General features: G+C 35.6%; 1 protein-coding gene across 1 annotated transcript in view; it reads right to left on the reverse strand.

The window, feature by feature from the left end:
• ARHGAP15 (Rho GTPase activating protein 15) overlaps positions 1 to 19494 on the reverse strand; it is a 575548-nt gene that overhangs the window by 451055 nt on the left and 104999 nt on the right. Inside the window, exon 6 of the mRNA XM_081142712.1 lies at positions 10543 to 10632. Within this exon, the coding sequence (XP_080998838.1) occupies positions 10543 to 10632 (90 nt within the window). The remainder of the gene's footprint in view (positions 1 to 10542; positions 10633 to 19494) is intronic.

Here is a 19494-nt window from a genome sequence, read left to right on the forward strand (position 1 = left end):
TTCATTAGATATAATTTTCCAAATTTAGTGCAATTGTTTTTTGTTATCTGACTTTACTAAATCATAAGTGGTGGTTTCATAATATAGGCAAATATACATTAGAAACTGAAAATTAACTATTAAATATCATCCCTGAGAATTCAGGATTAAACTTCAACTTTCCTCCCAAGTTAATTTTAAGTCATTATCTCCTGTAATCTTCAAAGACTTGTGATCTATGTAAATATGCATTTTAAGGATCAAGGTTTTCATTGTATACAATGAGATAGTCTACAGTTATTAGAAACTTTAAACATAAACTAAAATTGCAGATAAATTTATAGCTTCTGATTAAAATGGGTTAATACACTGTTGCTGTAGAAATTTCTTAAATTACATTTAACTATCTTATTTTTGATAAAAAGTGCAGCGTGAGCTGAATAATATTTGTCATTTAATTTGTAAATCCACGAAGAAAGATGACTTCATACTCTCTGAGTCATTAACAATTAATCAGATTTCTTCAATATAAAAATTAAATGACTGGGAAGAAATCTTGAGTGTTATAAAACCTTATACATTTCTTTTTGACACTGTAAATTATGTTATTTCCAAAATGAAACTCAGTGAGTAGTCACTTAAAAAAGAATTCATGCCTGGATCCAAATGAATGATTAAAGAGTCTTCTGTATATTCTTATTTAAGCAATACAGTGTGTCTTTAGGCTCAATACATCTTCCTAATATTAGACTACACGTTCATTTGCTAACAGAATGAGTGTCAATAAAATGCATCAGTCAATAACAGCCAACAGTGAAGTCCTTAGATAAGCCATGGGAAATATAAGTCCCTGTTTAGGACAAAAGATACAGAAGTGTGTCATTGCCTCCCTGAATCTTCCATCCCATGACAGGACGGAGAGAAAGGGCTGCCGTCAGATGAATGGCACTAGGGACAAGGGATTTCACGTTTCTCTGTTGCCGCATAAGGAAAGCCCTCCTTTGAACACCTCGCCAGAGCCCCAGCCAAACCAAGCAGCGACGTGGGTGCTGGGACGCCAACGGGCCACCAGATGGCAGCAATGCTTTTATGAATAATGCAGCATTCTGCGGGTCCTGCTAAGATTTCCTACGTTAATAATAGAACAATCCTTACTTTAGCAAGAGGACAGATTTGTTCGTAATAAAGCCAGCCTTTTCTTTTTGTTCATGTCATTAGTTATACTTTGTGAAGTTTCCTTTCCAGTAGTGTTTTGGAACCCCCGCCCCCAAATATTTATTTTTTTGCACATTAAACATTAAATTGCTGTTGAATTTCATTTTGATATTGTGGTAGAAAATGCCTGTGGCTTGAAACAAATATTTTCCTTTCTGATGGACAAATAACATCTGTGGTTGTGAATTTTCCAGTGTAACTATCAGAAGAGTTTCACATAATTTCCTGCCACCCTTATCAGTACATCCTACACATCAAAAGAGTGTTTGTAACTTCCCTTTCCACAAATTGATTTCCAATCTATGGCAGATCTCAGATATTGGAAGCTTGCCTCTTACTTGATCATGGGTATGAGAATTTTGAAAAATGAAGCATTGCTTAAATTCAAATTTAAAAAAGCAATCAAGGTCTTAATTATTTGGGAAGGGAATCTCAGTATCAGTGTTTCTTTCCCTTTTTGGAGCTGTTAGCAGCGTTTTGTTAATTTCGCCCCCTGTACATTTTTTTGGTTTGCACATGTTCACCATGGAAGTTGGACTATTAATTTCTTCTAGTGCTGGAAAGGAAATGTTAGGCAAATAGGCAGGACTAAGGCCAAGAATCTAATAGCTCTTTACCAAAACAAAATTCCTCTGAACCCTGGAGGAAGTGAATGTCCCTCCTTGGTCAAGTCACCTCACTCTGATCTATTACCTGAAAACAGTTCAAACAGCTTCCTTCCTATTTTCTCCCCAACATCAGGCATTTCATTTCATTGTTTCACTTAGGTCCTCTCTCAACATCCTGTTTTGCAAAGATAAAGAAGAGCAGCCTCCTCTCCTCCTCAAATACCAAGAATCCTGGTTGTTGTTCAAAAGCCTGACTTTTGAGTATTTATTTTCTACTAAATTTTGAGTAATGTGTTTAACTTACATATTGAGAGATTCTACGCACAGATTCGACAAGTGGCCACTGCAGTTCTGCATAAGTGTTGGCATTTCCTTTTCATCTTAAACTTAGTGGTTTTTTTATTCTTGTGTTCATTTCAAGCCTTTGTTTATGGATGTTCGCTTTGTTATGTTCTTATACTGCTTTAAACATTGCTCGGAGGTTTGGGAGTTTTGCTCACCACTGCCCAGATTTTTCCTCTGCTCAGTGGTCTGTGGCATGTAAACACTGTGAATACATATACACATATTTTTTTCTCTTGCCTTCAGATCCAGCCTCATTACCTTATGTTTCTAAAAACTGAATGGCATCGGCGATTTATCTGCCAGTGATCCTACACTATCCAAAAGCTCTCAATTTTATATCACCCTGTGTCATCCTTATGGACAAGCTGTAAAATGTGATACCATTTACTGGCCCCATCTATTACGTACCAGCTTTAGGGATTAAATTGCTCCTTTTTCTGGAAGAGGCCTGTTTGCTATTAAAAAATAATCGTATTCAGCATGAAATAAACATGGCTGCTCTCTTTTCAAAATATGAAATAAGACTTTTGCAATAGATATGAAAAAGCAATCTGTTGGTCTGAATGTTGCTTTGCCAGCATCAGTGTAATATCTTTACAGGATAAAAATCATACATGGCAAAACCATAACACTTGATGATTTTACTTGGGTGCCATGAAATCCCCCCTTGGCAGCGGTTGGGTTTGCGCAGGTAGAGCGTCCGGCCTGCAGTCCCAGGTTTGACTCCATGAGCTCAGTTAGCCTCACTCTGGCTCCATGGACATGGGGAACTGCACTGTCAGCTCACGCACGGCTCAGTGACCACCACACCGGTTCTTCCAAAACATCAAGAAACAGATAATGTTCCATGAGAGGAGGGGGTTCACATCGTGATGTCAATACATGAATGTCAATGCATGTTTCATTTAACCTGGTGTGAAATTAAAATCCAGAATGTTTAACAAATGCATCCCTCTTCCCTTTGAGCAGACGAGGCCAGCTGTTCCAGAAGGCAGGGTGAAGTGAGCTGACTAGTGGCCTAAGCTCATTAGGACCCATGCAGACATTCTTCTTCTAAAATTTTGGAAGTATCAGAAGCCAAATTGACATTTTATTTTTTCCCCTTCTTTACATTTTAAATTTTGATTTATTTTATTTCATGTTGAAATTGTAAATACTCAATTCCCTTGGTTAATTGTGGACTAAATTTAAATAATATGGCTCTTGTCAATTTTACTGTCATCCAGTTGCATTCTGCTTAGATGATAAATCACAAATAAATGAAATCAGAAAGATAGCATGATAGATGCCCTTTAGCAGTTAGTGGAATCAAGAAATGTGCAAATGAGAACATATCCTCATAGACTGCTAGGCTCTATGGAATCACCAGGCAGCATACATTTACTATTGTTTTCTCTAATAATATATACTCAATTTATCACTCTTAATTCTATATTTGAGGTTATACTTTTTTATATAGAGAGAGCTGATCATTTCTTAAAAATCAAATCTGCAAAAAGACGGTGGTTTCCAAGTCACATCGTCTGGACAAGCAGGCCTGTCTCGTGTGAAGGGTGTTCTTCCCATCCATCAACGTGTTTCTGTTTTTCCTTTCATCTGTCAGGCTAACATGCTCTTTAGGTCTCACCTTAGATGCTTACAATCAATTTTATTTCCTGCCCCGAGGCTCTCTCCTTTGCAGTAAATCTTAAGTACTCCTGACATTAATATTCCTAAATCAAAGCTCCAATTATAAAATTATGTCACTCCATTCATCAAAATTCTCCAGTGTAATCCCATTGGCAAAAATGAAGCCAAAATTATAAAAGTAATCCTATTTCTTTCCCTTTAATAAACAAAAAAGTATTGCCTGATATCTCAGTTGGAGAATAGAAAGTTACCCTTGGCTCTTAGTTTTAGGTATAGTTTCTGCACTTGTCTCCGAGTTCCTTTCTTCAAGTTGCTATCAATAACTTGGTGTAGAAGCTTTCAGGGCAAAATGCTTTTCTTAAAGTATTAACTGGTATAAGACATCAATTAACTTACATTGACTAGATATTATATTAATTATACTATTGATAAGAATAGAATATTAAACATAATTTCAGTAAGTTTTGCGGACATGTATTCATAGTTACACAGTGAATGAAAAGATCTTCTCATAGTGCATCAGCTGTTAGTCTATTGGTTAAGTTCACCAGGCAGTACAGGGAACAGAAGTGGAGCAGAAGTCCTGAATTGTATTTCATAGATATCTACCTCTCCTGTCCAGATCCTTCCAAAATTCTCCTCTGCAATTGCCCTCAAAGTGTGGTGAGATGATGTGGTTAGTAAGTAAATACTAATACCCAGTTGTATTAATACTAAAATCAGTCTTTCAGAGTTGCTATTAAAAACAGACGGAAGGCAGGTGAGGTAGGGACTGGTATTTCTGATTTCCTTGGTGTGTAAAACCCCAAGTTGGAGGAGGGATCCTGCTCTGGGTTCTACATAAAGATACAACTGACATAGCCAAAACTGGAACACGTGTCCCCAGACGCGTGTGCTCTCCCCACTGCACCTTCTAAGTGATGAATAAATATCTAATAGGCAGATAAAAAGATTGGGGACAAGCTAGAAAGAAGAAAAAAAAACCCAACTGTATTAGATATTAATGCTGCTCTTACTCTGGCTTTTTTTTTTTTAATGCCATACCTTTTAAGATACTGTGAGAATTCTCTAAAGTGAAACCAGCCTTACTTGAAATCTAATGCATATATGAATGCAAAGACTCATCCTTTACGTTTAGTCTAACTACGAGCAGTGAAAAATGAAAGAGAAAAATCAGTAAAAGCTTAGATTTATTCTAAAACACCACTTTTAACAAAAGGGAATGGATAAAAGCAAAATACTAGTAGTTTTCTTTTTGGCTTAAAATAACATTTTCCAAGATGTTATTAAATTATCTTCGCATTAATAAGCTTAAGTAGTACTTAAACATTTTAAGCTAAGACATATTCAGATCATGAAGGGCAATCAGATTATGTTTAAATGTAAAGCATGCCCATGGAAAATATTACATGAATGTGTTTAATATATATTACAGACAGAAGACTCCATCCAAAGTCAGAAAAGTAAGACAAGTAATGATAAACCTATTCTGATATTTACTTAACTTTTAGGGAAAGGGCCTGTTCCCCTGAGATATTTATATATATTAAGAGAATCTCAAGGCCAGGAAATTTGGCTATGACTTTTGTTGAGGTTAGCCGTTGGTGCTGGGAGAAAACAGATTTTCATCTTCTTGAGTCATTACATTTTTTTTTATTTTTCAAGCAGCAGTAGATATAGTTCCAATCAGCTGTAGTTCATTAATAGTAGAATTATCTTATTTAAAGCATGTAATCGATAGATGAGCCCACTGCATGTTCATGGATAAACTTTGAGAAAAATTTATATTAAAGGAAACTCTGAAAAACCGAGGCCTAGTCACTGCCTGCCTCTGAGAAAAGGTAAAGCTCTAGAGTGGAAACTATTTAGTTATTTTAAATGAGGACTCATCTACTGTCTCATATGTTTTATTGAAAAAGACCAAGGAAACAGTAGTTTACTTTTTAAAAATTTCATTAAGATGAATTTTTATTTATTTTTGAATTTTTCTTGAATTTATTGGGGTGTCGTTGGTTAATAAAATTATATAGGTTTCAAGTGTACAGTTCTATAGCACATCCCCTGTGTATTGCAGAGCCTGGTCACTGCCTGTGGTGAAGTCTCCTTGGGCTCCGTCTATCTCCTCGCCCCACCCCTTTTCCCTCTGGTAATCACCATACCGCTGTTTGTGTCTATGAGAGGTTTTTTTTCTCTCTTTTGCTTAATCCCTTCATCTTTTTCTTCTAGCCCTCCAACCCTTCACCCCTCTGACATCTGTCAGTCTGTCCTCTGTCTATAAATCTGTTTCTATTTTGTTTGTTTATTTTGTTCATTAGATTCTCCATACAAGTGAAATCATGTGGCATTTGTCTTTCTCCGACTGGCTGATTTCATTTACTCTTTACTTCCCTATTTACAAAAGGAAATAGAGTTGACACTCTGAAAGCCATCTGGGAATACGGAGCCTATATTGTGGACAAAATTTCCTAAAATGTTTTACGACAGTAATTTATTTTTTTACTACTGTATAAGAATGCAACTCCAGCCTTAGCAGTAACCATCGAATTAGTTAAAAGCCCCAATCCTCCGGCTTAATAAATATAAAGCAGTACGGAATGTAGAGTCTCTGTCTTTGTATTTTCTTTGGGGAGACAAAGCTACATGACAGGAGTAAAGAATATTTAGGTGCTAAATTAAATGGCATGGAATGAATTACAGTGCTTGAGACCATCTTATATTTAATAAGGGGGTAGCTCCTGGAGGTCGGGAATGTTTGTGAGATGTATCTGTCCATTTGATAGCCACGTCCCGAGCCTTTTCCCTGACTTTCAAAAATATTTTACGCAGAGATCCTTATGTTTGAAGGAAGGAAGAAAACTGAATGAAAATTTTTCTTTAACTTTGAAACAAGAAGATATTAAAAGTTTAAAAATTACTGTTTGTTTTAAAGTATTTTGCAGTCATTTTCTCTGTTGAACTTCCAATGGAAAAGCTTTGTAATTGCCTGATGTGTCCGAGAGGAAAGGGAAGAAGGTGACAGAGGCAGTTTGTGTTACCACGCGGCCTGACAATACTGCTGTCCTTTAACGTGGTTTTATTTAGTTATTACAACTATCTCTCTGTAAATGACATTTGGGATTATTTAAGATTATGTTGTAATCCTTTTCACCCTTAGTGCTTTAAGTTTCAGGCTAAACACCAAAGAGCAAACCAGCAGTTACCAGGAATGTTTAAAACACGTGATTGGAAACATCAATCTTTTTATTCACCCTTTCCCTGATGAAGACCTAGTGTTGCTTTTAAGTTAACTAAGAAAACTCCTACCGCAGTTCATTACATATCGCTAGGCTGCTAAATGTTTTCTCAAACTGCATCAACTTGCGATGGTCCTTGACAATTATGCTAAATGCAGAATTAAACAAAAGTTAGCAGCAATGAACATTTACTAATTTAACTTGGAATTGGTATGACCTTTTGTAAGTACAAAGTGTCTTTCTGTGTTTGTGTGTATGTGTGGAAATGGTCACTGTTTCCTAAGGTCAGCTGTGGGTACATACATAGATGCGCATACACAAGATATATGTATATACATTTCTACTTTTTAAATTAATTTTAAAGATAGAGGAAAGGAGAGAGAGAGAGAAAGGTGAGAGAGAAAGACCGATCGGTTGCCTCCCTATGAACCCTGATCAGAATCGAAACCACCTCCTTTTTGGTATAAAGAACAATGTTCCACCAACCAAGTCACCCAGCCAGGGCAGTACACTTATGCCTTTTAAACACATAATATGGCTTGTCTGCATATACTCTATTATTAGAGTTGCTAATAATTTTTTAAATGCATTATTTATTATTAAGAGGTAACAATTAGGCCAAAGACTGCTCTGTTATAAAATATAGCCAAATGTTCTTGAACTCAACCAGGGAGCATCATTCTGATTTACTGGGAGTTGTTGACTTCCATGCCTTAATACTTAATGCTGTCTCTGTTATGTTCCCATGTACCAATCAAATAAGACTGAGTCTACATCAAGAGTTAAATAAATAAAACTTTGACTATGAAGGAAATTTGGCTTTTAATACAAAACAGAAATGAACAACTCACATGTCCAAAAGGCATAAACAAAGGAATAAAAGAAATGAAGTCTTTCCTTTTTTTTTCTTCTTTTTTTGGGGGTCACAGATATGTACGTCTGAGCCTTTCAAACATCTCAGGCACATAATTTTCTGTTTGTTTTCCCATTCATTTTAAGTTTGACCTCGCTGCAGACACTGCAATTATGTGGCATATAACTGCTAATCCATCAACTTTTTAAAGACAGATTTCAAATTTTAAATTATTTCTAATTTTTCTCCTCTTTGATTTTTCTTGAACCCAAAATCTCAATAGCCATTTGCTATCTGTAATCTATAATTCATAGACTGAGATTGAGCAAGAAGCCTAATTCAAACTTGGAAGTCTAAAGCTATTTCTGAGTAGCACATCAGCTGAAGCTATGATGGTCTTTTTCAGACAGGAAGAAACGCTCCATTATTCTGTAGGTAATGAAACCCTTGCACACACACAGTCAAACATCCAACAATGTCTTAATACCCTGTTTTTGAAGTATAATCATGTTTATTCTGATCATTTGAGAGTTAGACCAGCTAATGTATCTAATCAAATATTGATGCAAGTCATCTAGACTTAGCTCTCTGGCAAATCCTTCCCAATGCTTTTCTGCTCATAGAACTATAAAAGCTATTTATATTGTTTCTCTCAGAAGGCTTACTCCCATAGTCTGTATCTATGGATACCTCTTAGGAAATTTTACCTAAGCTCGTGTATTTAGGTGACAAAAATATTTCAGCATGGCAAGGAAATCACACAATTCACTCCAAAAAGAACAAAGCAGGAAATGAAATTGGAATCTTTCGTTACTTTTCTTATTCGCAGCATCCTTATTATCACTTCTTGTCTCTCTAAACTAAAGGGTACAAGACAAAAAATAAAAGATAAACTGAATGCAAGAACACTGAGTTCCCAGGAACTGCTCAGGTACTTTACAAATAAAACTAGCTGGCAAGACTGTCGCCTCCAATAAGTTACTGAAAGTGAGAATAGTGCTTAATATCTTTGGAAGTACTTATTATATTCAGAAATGTGAAACGGAAGTAAAAACTATATAACGAGAGATGGTTTGTCATGTTCAGAATAGGTTAGGATGATATCTGTCATCAATGTAGGTGGTTTAAATGTCTATGTTTTTATGTTCTTAGCTATGTAAAATTGTATGTAAATATTTTTCATCAATATTTGCAGCCTTGTATAGATCATATATACTATCATCCTCATTTGTAACTGAATTTAATTCTTCATAAGGTTAACAGAAGGAACTAAAAAAGGCTGTCTTAGCCCAACTCCAAGAATTATATCAATGTCAAATTTTCATGCCTCTACTTTATAACATTGGTGATAAAGATGCTGAACTCACAATACAATAAAACTAAACCGCTTAGCTCACACAGCCCAGTTCAGAACTAGTCAGACTGAGCATTTACATTGTCATAGAGGCTAGCATTATAACCTCTAAATTTTGTTATTTATGGTCGAGTAACAAAAAGAGTAAGAAATTGGGTGAGAGGCTATATCACTGACCTAAAATTCCTCATTTTAAACAAAATTTACTTGATTCTGAAAATTCACATTCTGATCACTTTTGGCTTTAGTCTTCTGATTTCTAGGCAAGTTTAGTGTTTTTGTGGGTTGTTGTTTTTTTTTTGTAAAAAACATTACCATATCAAAAGAAATACCTAAGTAGAATAATACCAGAACCAGAAAAATAATTTCTTCCAAAATATATTAAAGGTGATTTTTTTTAAAAAATTAACCTGGGTCAAAATTCTTTTAATAAACTTGAATTAGCATCTGAAATGTGCGAAACAAACTAGAAGCTAGTTTTTTTCTCCAATGAGAGTTCAGAGAGAAAATGTCACCTAACCATACTTCTGTAAGAAGTATATTAATTTTGGTGATGGATTTAAGAACAGAATTGACTTTTCTTTAAGAGCCAAAATGGTCTTAGAAGACATTTAATATATTAATTATAAGAATCTAGTTTCTTGGATACTCAATGATATAAATTATAAAATATACCTGTAAAGCTACTGGTTACTTTGAAATATAAAAGTGAATTAAATCTCATATAAAAATAGAAAAAGATCAACTTCCAAAATCTAAAGCTATTAATTGCCAAAGGGATTTTAGTAACATTATCTGTTAAATATTAAGTTTTCCTATTTCCTTTTTTTTCAAGAATTTCCTCTGTTCTTTCCATTCAATAAAACATGATTAAAATTATTAATCACACTTATTTTCCAAAAAATTAAATTACGTAGTATGAAAAGTTCCAAAGTTCTCTATATTCCCTTAAATTACACTGGTAAGTGTAACTGATGACGAGGTGGCAGAAACGGCAATGCCTGCAAATAGTTTATCATAAGTCAAGCATTCTAGGTTTGAACCCCAAACAGCTAGTAAATATATTGCAAAATATGATAACTTGTGGTTCAGAATTAATCAACACGCACCATATATTCTGGGTTTAGACAGCAACCAGTCATGAAGGAGAAGCAACAAAACGAACCAAAATTCAACGACGAAAAGAGTCATTTTTCACGACGACCTCCGCACAACTAGCTGCGAATGACAATGCGCCTGAAATTACCACCAGGTAGCCTTATTTTGATTACCCAAGAGACCTTGGATTCGGGAGCAGAACAAACTGAATAAACGGAACTCTCTTACCTGAAAGACGTTCTTTCGGCTTGATTTTTCCTTGGCCCACTCAATGTGTGCGCCACACAAATCCACACTTTCTGGTTTGTACCCAGTTTTCTGTAAACAAAAATGAAATAAGAATAAGAATCATACAACATCGGTGGTGCAGGTCAGGAAAAAAAGCTTATTGAGTTAGCAGCATACATATTTATGATATAAAGCCTTTCTTTTTTTTTCTTTTTTCTTTTTTTAGTTTCAAAGAGATATCTGAACCCTCACGTTCTTTATAGTATTATTTACAATAGCCGAGACATGGAAACAACCTAAGTGTCTGTCGATGGATGAATAAAGAAAATGTGATACACACACACACACACACACACACTGCAAAAATTATTCAGTCATAAAAAAGAAAGGAATCTTGCCATACGTGACAACATGGATGAACCTTAAAGGGCATTGTGCTAAGTGAAGTAAGTCAGACAGAGAAAGACAAATACTCCATCGTCTCACTTACATGTAAACCCTAAAAATGTTGAACTCATAGAAATAAAGTGGCTACCACAGCTTAAGAAAATGGGGGAGTGGCTGGTCAAAGGGTACAAACTTTCAGCTATAAGATAAATAAGTTCTGGGGGTCAAGTGTACTTAATAATGAAAATAGTTGACACTGTGCTGTATATTTGAAAATTGTTAAGAGAGTACATAATAAATGTCCACATCACACACACACACACAGGTAACCATATGAGGTGATGGATGTGTTAACTAGCTTTAATGTACTAATAATTTTACAATATATATAGGGTGGGGCAAAAGTAGATTTACAGTTGTTCATATAGGAAACAATACAATAATTAATAAATAATAATACAAGAATAAACTCTGTTTTGAGTACTCACAACTATAAACTTACTTTTCCCCACCCTGTGTATACCAAATCATCACATTATACACCTTAGACTTACACAAAGTTATTTGTCAATTATATCTCAAGAAAGCTGTAAAGGAACAAATGTAATTGATATTATTAAGAAGCAACTGTGTATCTTTTAGAAATTTACTTTTCAGACTTTTCAGACTATACACATAAGTATATGTTTATTTGGATTTAAGAAGTTTAACTTAGACCAAGTAGATTATAGCATGTGCTTCCTTTTACACAGCACAGTGTGGGTGTCACTTAAAAGCTGTTTTTATTTCTTTAATTCATAATACTTAATTAGTGGGAATATCATCTATACTTGTTTCTCTGTATCTTCATTTGATTTTAGTGAATCGTACTTATATAACGTTACATTTGCATAACTCCAAATATTAAACAAATCTTACTAGTTTGGAAAATTTCTTAACAATTTTTAAAGAACATTTTCAAGACTTTCATATGTTCTGAGCTTCTCTAGATTTCTCTATAAATTCAGTACTTTTCTCAAACCATTTTTCATAGAATAAAATTTTAGTATATAAGGCTTATAATAGTTTCAGACAATGTTTTTAACAGAATAAACTTTAGGTTAAAACATGAAATTATCAAAGAATGGTAAAGGTGTTAAAAGAAATCTGTGTACAATTGTTGCCTCATAGCCACAAGGGCTGATTCTATCAGTTTAATGGAAATAGACTATTTTTCAGCAAGAGTCAGAAATCTGTGTGTTTTTTTAATACTAAATTGTGATGGGGTTTTTTTTTTGGTAAGACTGCACAAGCCAAGCATAACTTCCCTTGGGAATAAATTCAGATGGCACAACAGCCACTGATAGCATATCTTTCTTTTGTTATTTGGTAGTAATCTGATGAGAAACCAGCCAAGATGAGCCTGCCTCTGACAGATGCTTCAGTCAGTGAAATATTTTTACTGGTTCATCCATACTCTGCCACTCAGGTGATCAATATTGTACAAAATATCAGACCATGAAAATGACCATTGTCAAATGATTTATGACATGGAAAAATTACTAAACAATCTGCTGCTTCTACAGTTAATTATAAGATACTCAGAACCAACAAAAACAGTCATTAAGACTATATAACAAAAGAGATAATCTTTCCCATAGAGTGCAGTTAGCAGAAACAAAGATGGAATTATTTTGTATAAGAAGCATTTTGTATGTGCCAAGCACTATGGCTATCAATTCATTTCGTTATTTTAACAACTGTATAAGATAGGTACTATTATTATCACCCTGTTACAGGTAAGAAAATAAGCCAGAGTGGCTAAGTAAACTTTCTCAAGGTAACACAGGCAGAAAAGGAGAAGCCAGGGTTGAAATGCAAGCAGTGTCACTCCAGAGTCTGTTCCTAACCACTATGTAGTCCTTGAAAATGGAATTTACATTATAATCATACTCATGTTAAAACATGTCGTTTTGGAGATAAGATATGCCTTTTATACTATAATGCAGACATATTGGTGATGTTTCTCTCCTTCTCTGTTAAACTTGATCTTCCCATTGGGCTTCGCACCACCTGCTCACCTGCAACACCTCCCAGTCTTCACATGGCTGACTCTTATCCATCAGATCACAACTAAATATCAGAGGTCTTGTCTTCTATATAAGACAGTCTCCTCTGGCTGTCTTACACAGAAGAGTGGCATTTCAGCACTCCTGATCACTCTGTCTCACTACTTGTTTTAATTTCACCACAGCCCTCCTCCTAGCTGAAATTAACATATATTTTTTTATATGCTGCCTGTTTTCCTCTCGCTAGAATTAAGCTCCATGAGCTGGGGCGTCGTTTGCCTTTCCCTCCACTGTTTTCCCCAGTGGATGGAACAGTGCCTGGCACATGGTTGTTGTTCAATGAATACTTGCTGAATTCATGAATGAAGGAAAAAATACCGAAATGCAACTAGCTTTTGCGCTTTGGAAGGAAGGTTTGGGCGTTTTAAAATTCCCAATTTTGCAACAATTAAGGTTTGCATTTGGTTTAACAGTTAAACACTTTGCTTTGTAATTTGGAAAAGTGATAAACAGTTTAATGGTCTCATGTGGACAAAACCTAGGATTTCACAGAATCATCCAATAAACATTTATTGCACATCTAATAAGTGTCAGTGTACTAGCCACTGTGCTGGGCACTGGGGCTCCAGAAAAAAAAAAGAAAAAAAAACTATACTAAGAATTCCATACTAGCTGAGCCTCTATATAATTTTCTATACACTCTCTCTTTATGTATGGTGGAGCTAAAGGAGACCTATGGGTGAAAAGCAGTCTAAGTTTTCCCAGGGTTATTGCCATATAGCTCCAACAACCTCTAACTGTTGAGTGCCTTTCAGAAGTTCCCACACTTATCAGTGTCTGAGCTGAGATATGTATTCACTTTTATCTGTCTCCAAGCCCCAACTTCTTAATCACAACACATGCATGGCCTCTCCTCTATATCTATCCTTTCTTCCTAATAAGTCACTTAATACCCTTTTTAGGTCCAAAAATAATAATTAACATTTTCTGTTTCTTTTTTTTAATCCTTACTCGATATTTTTTCCCATTGCTTTTCAGAAGAAGTGGGAGAGAGAGAGAGAGAGATAAAAACACCAATGTGAGAGAGACACACCAATCAGTTTCCCTCGCACAGGCCTGAACAGAGCCTGCAACTGAGGCATGGGAATCGAATCCAGGACCTTTCAGTCCACAGGCTGACACCCTAACCACTGACAAAAACCACCAGCTGGGGCTAACATTCCCTGTTTCCTCCTTCTGGCACCATATTTCATTTTCCCTCGCAGCTTCCAGACTTCTGGACGTGGGTCTGTGATTCTGATCCATGCTGGGGATGACAGTGGCTCTAGGAGCATTGCAATGATTGGGCCCGTCAGTGCGCAATCAACCCACAGACATGCACTGCTTTGCCTCAGGGGAAGCAATGCTCCTTCTTCGGCCCAAGGCTTTTCCTTTCTGGTTCCAAATTCCACCCCATCTCATTCCTCATTTTCTGAGTTATCCCTCTTCTATATTCTCAGTCTCCCACTCTAAACAGATTATATCCTTGCCCTGGCCAGTGTGGCTCAGTTGGTTGGAGGGTAGTCCCATGCACCGAAGGGTCTTGGGATCAATTCCCAGTCAGGGCACATATCCAGGCTGCAGGTTCCACCCCCAGTTGGGGCTTGTGTGGAAGGCAACTGACTCTCCCCCTCCTGTCCTCTCTTTCTCAAATCAATAAAAATCATATCCTTGGGTGTGGATCGATCAATCAATCTATCAACCAATAGATTATATCCTTGAACCCAGCAATTTTTAAACATTTTAATCTCATGGCACACAAACTAATTACTAAAATTCTGCAGCACACCAAAAAATATTTCCAGATTCATTACAATGTATTAATAAGTGAAACTAAATAATATATCCCAGAAGGATAGCTTACAAAATGAGAAATACGTAAGAAGTAAAAGCACAAGATTCTAATTTATACTGACCTTTGAAAGGAACTGGTCTAATATGTCACAATCAAAGCAAATAATAGAGATTTGGGGTGAATTCAGAAGTGTTCCAGAAAAAGCTAAAGTGACTTGAATAAAATTCAAGCAAATAAATATATTAGCTTCAAAAAGAAAAAGAAAAAAAAAAAACTAACATAAGAAGATAGAGGACTACATAAAAAAAAAATGATCCTAATCAGTAGTTCATTTTTACAAAGGTAACTCAGGAAGACCCAAGCCTGAACAACTTTAGGGACTAGACTTTATTATAAGGGAACATTTTCAGTAATCATTATCCAACATTGGGATAAGTTCCTCACAAAAGTCAGAGAATTTGTTTGGAAGACCATCAAGATTTTATTCAAGAAGCCTGAAATTAAAGCATCTTTTAATAGAAAGCATATTTCTGATTCTACAGTTATAAAATATAAAACACAAGAAAAACTCTGCTAATGAACTACATGATGCCAATGGATCGTATTGTACATCATTATGAAAATATACTTTTTAAAAATTGACTAAGTATGGATTTAAGCCTAAGAGTGTACATATCATCTCTCTTCTGGGGTAAACTTAAAATATAAATGACTGATTTTAAAATATTTAAATAGAATTATTTAAAAGTTGCTGCTTCTGGACAATAAAACATAGACGCCTCTTTGTGGGAACCATGTGAAGTCATTAAAAATTGATCCCAGGTCTTGTCCGTTTCTGATTTTTATTATTCTCTTAGTCCATCTTTATCATTTCCCAATAATAGCTGACAGGGTATTCTTTCTATAATATATTTTTCTCTGACTTAGATTAAACCTTTAGGATTCAGTTTCCCATTTTTCTTTACGGCATATTTGGGGCTTTTTAATGTATATTAAGAAAATATAAAAGGTCAGATGCTTTTTTACTTGATGGTATTTTCCATGATGAAGATTGGACATTAAGTGTGGGCAGCAAATCACTGGGCCACTCATTCCTATACCCTTATTGTAGATGTGGTTAAAAAACAGACGAGGCTCAGATTTTATGAAACAGGATATTAGCTACCATTCTTTATTTCGGATTAATTGCCATTCCAGAATATAGACTCAGATTGTCCTTATCAGTTTGAAACGTGAAACACAAAATCTATTTAGAGGAATTCAGTTTTAGCACATAACTGGTTTTGATTCTGGAAAATCATTCATAGAGAGGGATAAAACTCACTTATAAATTCTCATTTGCGAAAAATGATTTAGGAAATAGTGCTGAATGGATACCTGATCTTATTAATGTCTAAAGTATGTCCACTGTCAAGCTAAGAGAGGATACTTTGATTGTAAGATGTGGGTTTTATGTATATGAATATAAATGATGTTAATAATAACTGAAATTGTTTCTACAGTAAAATTTCTCAGTACATGACAAGACCAAATCAAACCAGATTTTCATAAAAACAAATCTTTGTTGGTGATTTGGGGCACGAGAATACTATGTGTTTGGGTTTTTTGTTTGTTTGTTTGTTTGTTTGTTTTAAGGAGAAAGTATTCTCTCCTTTTCAAGAAATGAACACATTGAATTTATTGCTGAATCAAAATCTTGCTGGAATAAATATAATAGCTTCTATTTAGTCTATTTTGTTGTAGGCTGATATTGTCTTACATTTACAGTGCATACAGATCTATTTAATTCTGCAAGATGAGTTAGCTTGAGCACATTTTTGATGTCTCAGGTGCCCCCTCAGAGTCTCTCCTTAGACCCTACTCCACTCTGTCCACCTCAGCTTTCCCTATAGATGACCAACCCTGCCTGGGCCCATGCGGTCCCACTACCTGAGCATGACAGTCAGTCACCTGTTTGGAAGGCTAAGCCCTCCCTCCTGGCTGCCAGAGTGCAGAGAGGCTTTTGGTTCCCCGACCGCTTCCAGATCTGGATGAAACGCCTCTTTACAGAACAGAGGATCTGACTTTCTGAGTAACCACCCAAGGGTGCGCGCAGAGTCCATAGGATACAGGCAGTGAAGGTGGTGAACTCTAACCAAACGGAAGTGGGCAATGGGAAGAAATATGGCAGATAAATCCCTTCTCCTTCCTCGCCCCCTGCTCAGCGATCCTCTGTGTCTCTGAGACGCTTCGTAGAGTAGTGACCAGCATGGTACCACAGCCCCTCCACTATTTCCCATCATTTCTGCCTGACTTCCTACTTACTTCACCCTCTGTGTCCTGGACTCATGCCTCCCAAAGCAAGCATGGATGCTTCTCAGGCTTTGTTTTCTGGGAAACCAGGGCTGAGACCATCGTTCCTCTCCTTCTGAGAGAGATGGATAGCTCTCCACCAAATGTGTGCCACGCACCCTCTCCAGGAGTCTAGAGTTACCATTGCAAAGCAGCTCCCCAGGCAGAGGCTCCGTTTTTCCCCAGCTCCCATTGCATCCGCGTGGCCACATGCTCATTTCCATCACGGGATGTGAGTAAGAACAATGTGGAACACTTCTGGGCTCACATTTTAAAGAGCATGCGGACCTTCTCACTCTCTCTCTAATGTTCCCTCATAGACACTGTGGGGTGGCAGGAGCCAGAGACGGGAGAAGCATCGTGTAGCAGAGAGCTGACCAGGAATATCCGTTTTGGACTGTGGTATGGGTAAGAAATGAGGTTCTGCAAAATTTTTGGATTGTATTTAGGCAGCAGGTAGTGTTCTCCTACCTGATAAATCTTTTTTTTTTTTTTTTTTTATAAATCTTTATATTATTGTTAAAACAAAACACTAAGAGATTTTAAATATACTGCCATTAAGTGGCAGTTTGGCTATTTGAATCCCAAATCTTACCTGGTTCCAAAGCCTGTTGTCTTAACAATTATGCTCTATTGCTTCATGTACTAATAATTACAATAATAGTGAATATAATTAAATTTTATTATCTAGCTATGTGCACGGCATGTTATATCAGTTTTCTTGCATAATCTCACAATAGCTATATGATGTAGGTACTCTTATTAACCCCATAGTGCAGTTAAGATCTCCAAGGATTGTAGCAACAAATAAAATGTGAAGCTGTGATTCCTTACCCAGGTGGTATAACTTAAAGACCCCTATTTCCACCTAATAAGAAATACTGCTTCCCAGTGGATTTCAATTTAGCAGAGAATTTTTAAGAAAGACTAAATACACATATTCAGTAAATTAAAAAGTGCACTGTGGAGTAAAAGCCTCTTTTATCTTAGAGAAATGCAAGTTCTCAATCAGATGCATTGCACTGGCCAAAATGATAAACTACAGAGAGTCAAGCTTCATAATTAAAATAGTTTCCTGAGAGAGCCTAAGGTGAGGTTTATTGGACAGTAAGCTATTATCCATTTATAAGGCATCCTATCAATTTCATAGATTTTTGTGGTTATTAAAAATTACATAAGATACAAAATTTATTGTGGTTAATGGCCAAATCTTGAGAAAATTATAACGAGAGAACATGGCTTCATTTATAGTAATATTGATCACTTTACTTCATTTTTCTCCTTACCAAGTTTATGTTCATAAAATACTAGAATTCAATTTCCTTTTCTTCTTTCTTGTTTTCCATCTCCACCTAGCATCTTCCAGGTTTTCCACTGTTATTTTTTTCTAATTTTTAAATGTATGGTGAGGCCATACAATAGTGCCATCCATGGCTATTCTAATAAACTGCCCAATGATAACCATGCTGACTTGCCAGAGCACTATCATGATGAGAATTAAAATATTAAAGAGAGATTTAAAATACCTTCATTAAGCTAAGGTTGGTAGATGTATCGTTTGCCCTTCCATTTTTATGGTCTTTTTGAGCAGGGATCTGAGTAAGGGCTCAACACTCACTTTACAAAGATAAAATCATCCCATATTCATTTCGCACAGACTACTCAACAATTCATGAATAGCTTTCTGATTGAAACTACGTTCTTCTTTTTGCTAAATCTCATCATTTTGCTCCCACAAATAAGTGCATTTTGTTATTAAAGACCTACTACAGCGAATGAGCACTAGAGGTATTGCATTATTTAATTAATGCTTGTGCTCATTACTTGCATGGAAGTAAATAATATTAAAAGAGCAAACAAATTATTTTAATGAGATCTTTGGTATTGCTCTTTATTATTTTATTTTATTTTGCTTTAAAGGTTATAGCTGAATGAGTAGTTTGAGAAATTTAATAGTTTATTAAATGCCTTGAAAAAGTTTTCCATCATTTGAAGTAAAATTTGCCAGTGTTTCCCTCTGACTAAAAGTAGCAGTGCCATCTAAAGTGAAAAATATAAAAGTAGCCAATAAAAAGTTACATATAAAATTAACATGTAAGCTCTATATTGAACATACTGACTTCAAAACCATACAATTTCAGGTGATCAATATTCCCTTTAATGTTTATAATGCTTTTTAAATTATGTTAAAAGTGACACTAAGTTTTTTGAGAGCACTCTGCAATAAATATAACAAAAACAGTTGACTGGTGACAATAAGGGACATTTGGTCTGATTTTTGGTGGATATGGAGACAAGAGATATTTCTTAAACTAGAAATGGACTTTGCATGATGTGTTTATTTTAGTAGGG

The sequence above is a fragment of the Miniopterus schreibersii genome (genome assembly GCF_964146895.1).
Source record: "Miniopterus schreibersii genome assembly, chromosome: 7".
NCBI lineage: Eukaryota > Metazoa > Chordata > Mammalia > Chiroptera > Miniopteridae > Miniopterus > Miniopterus schreibersii.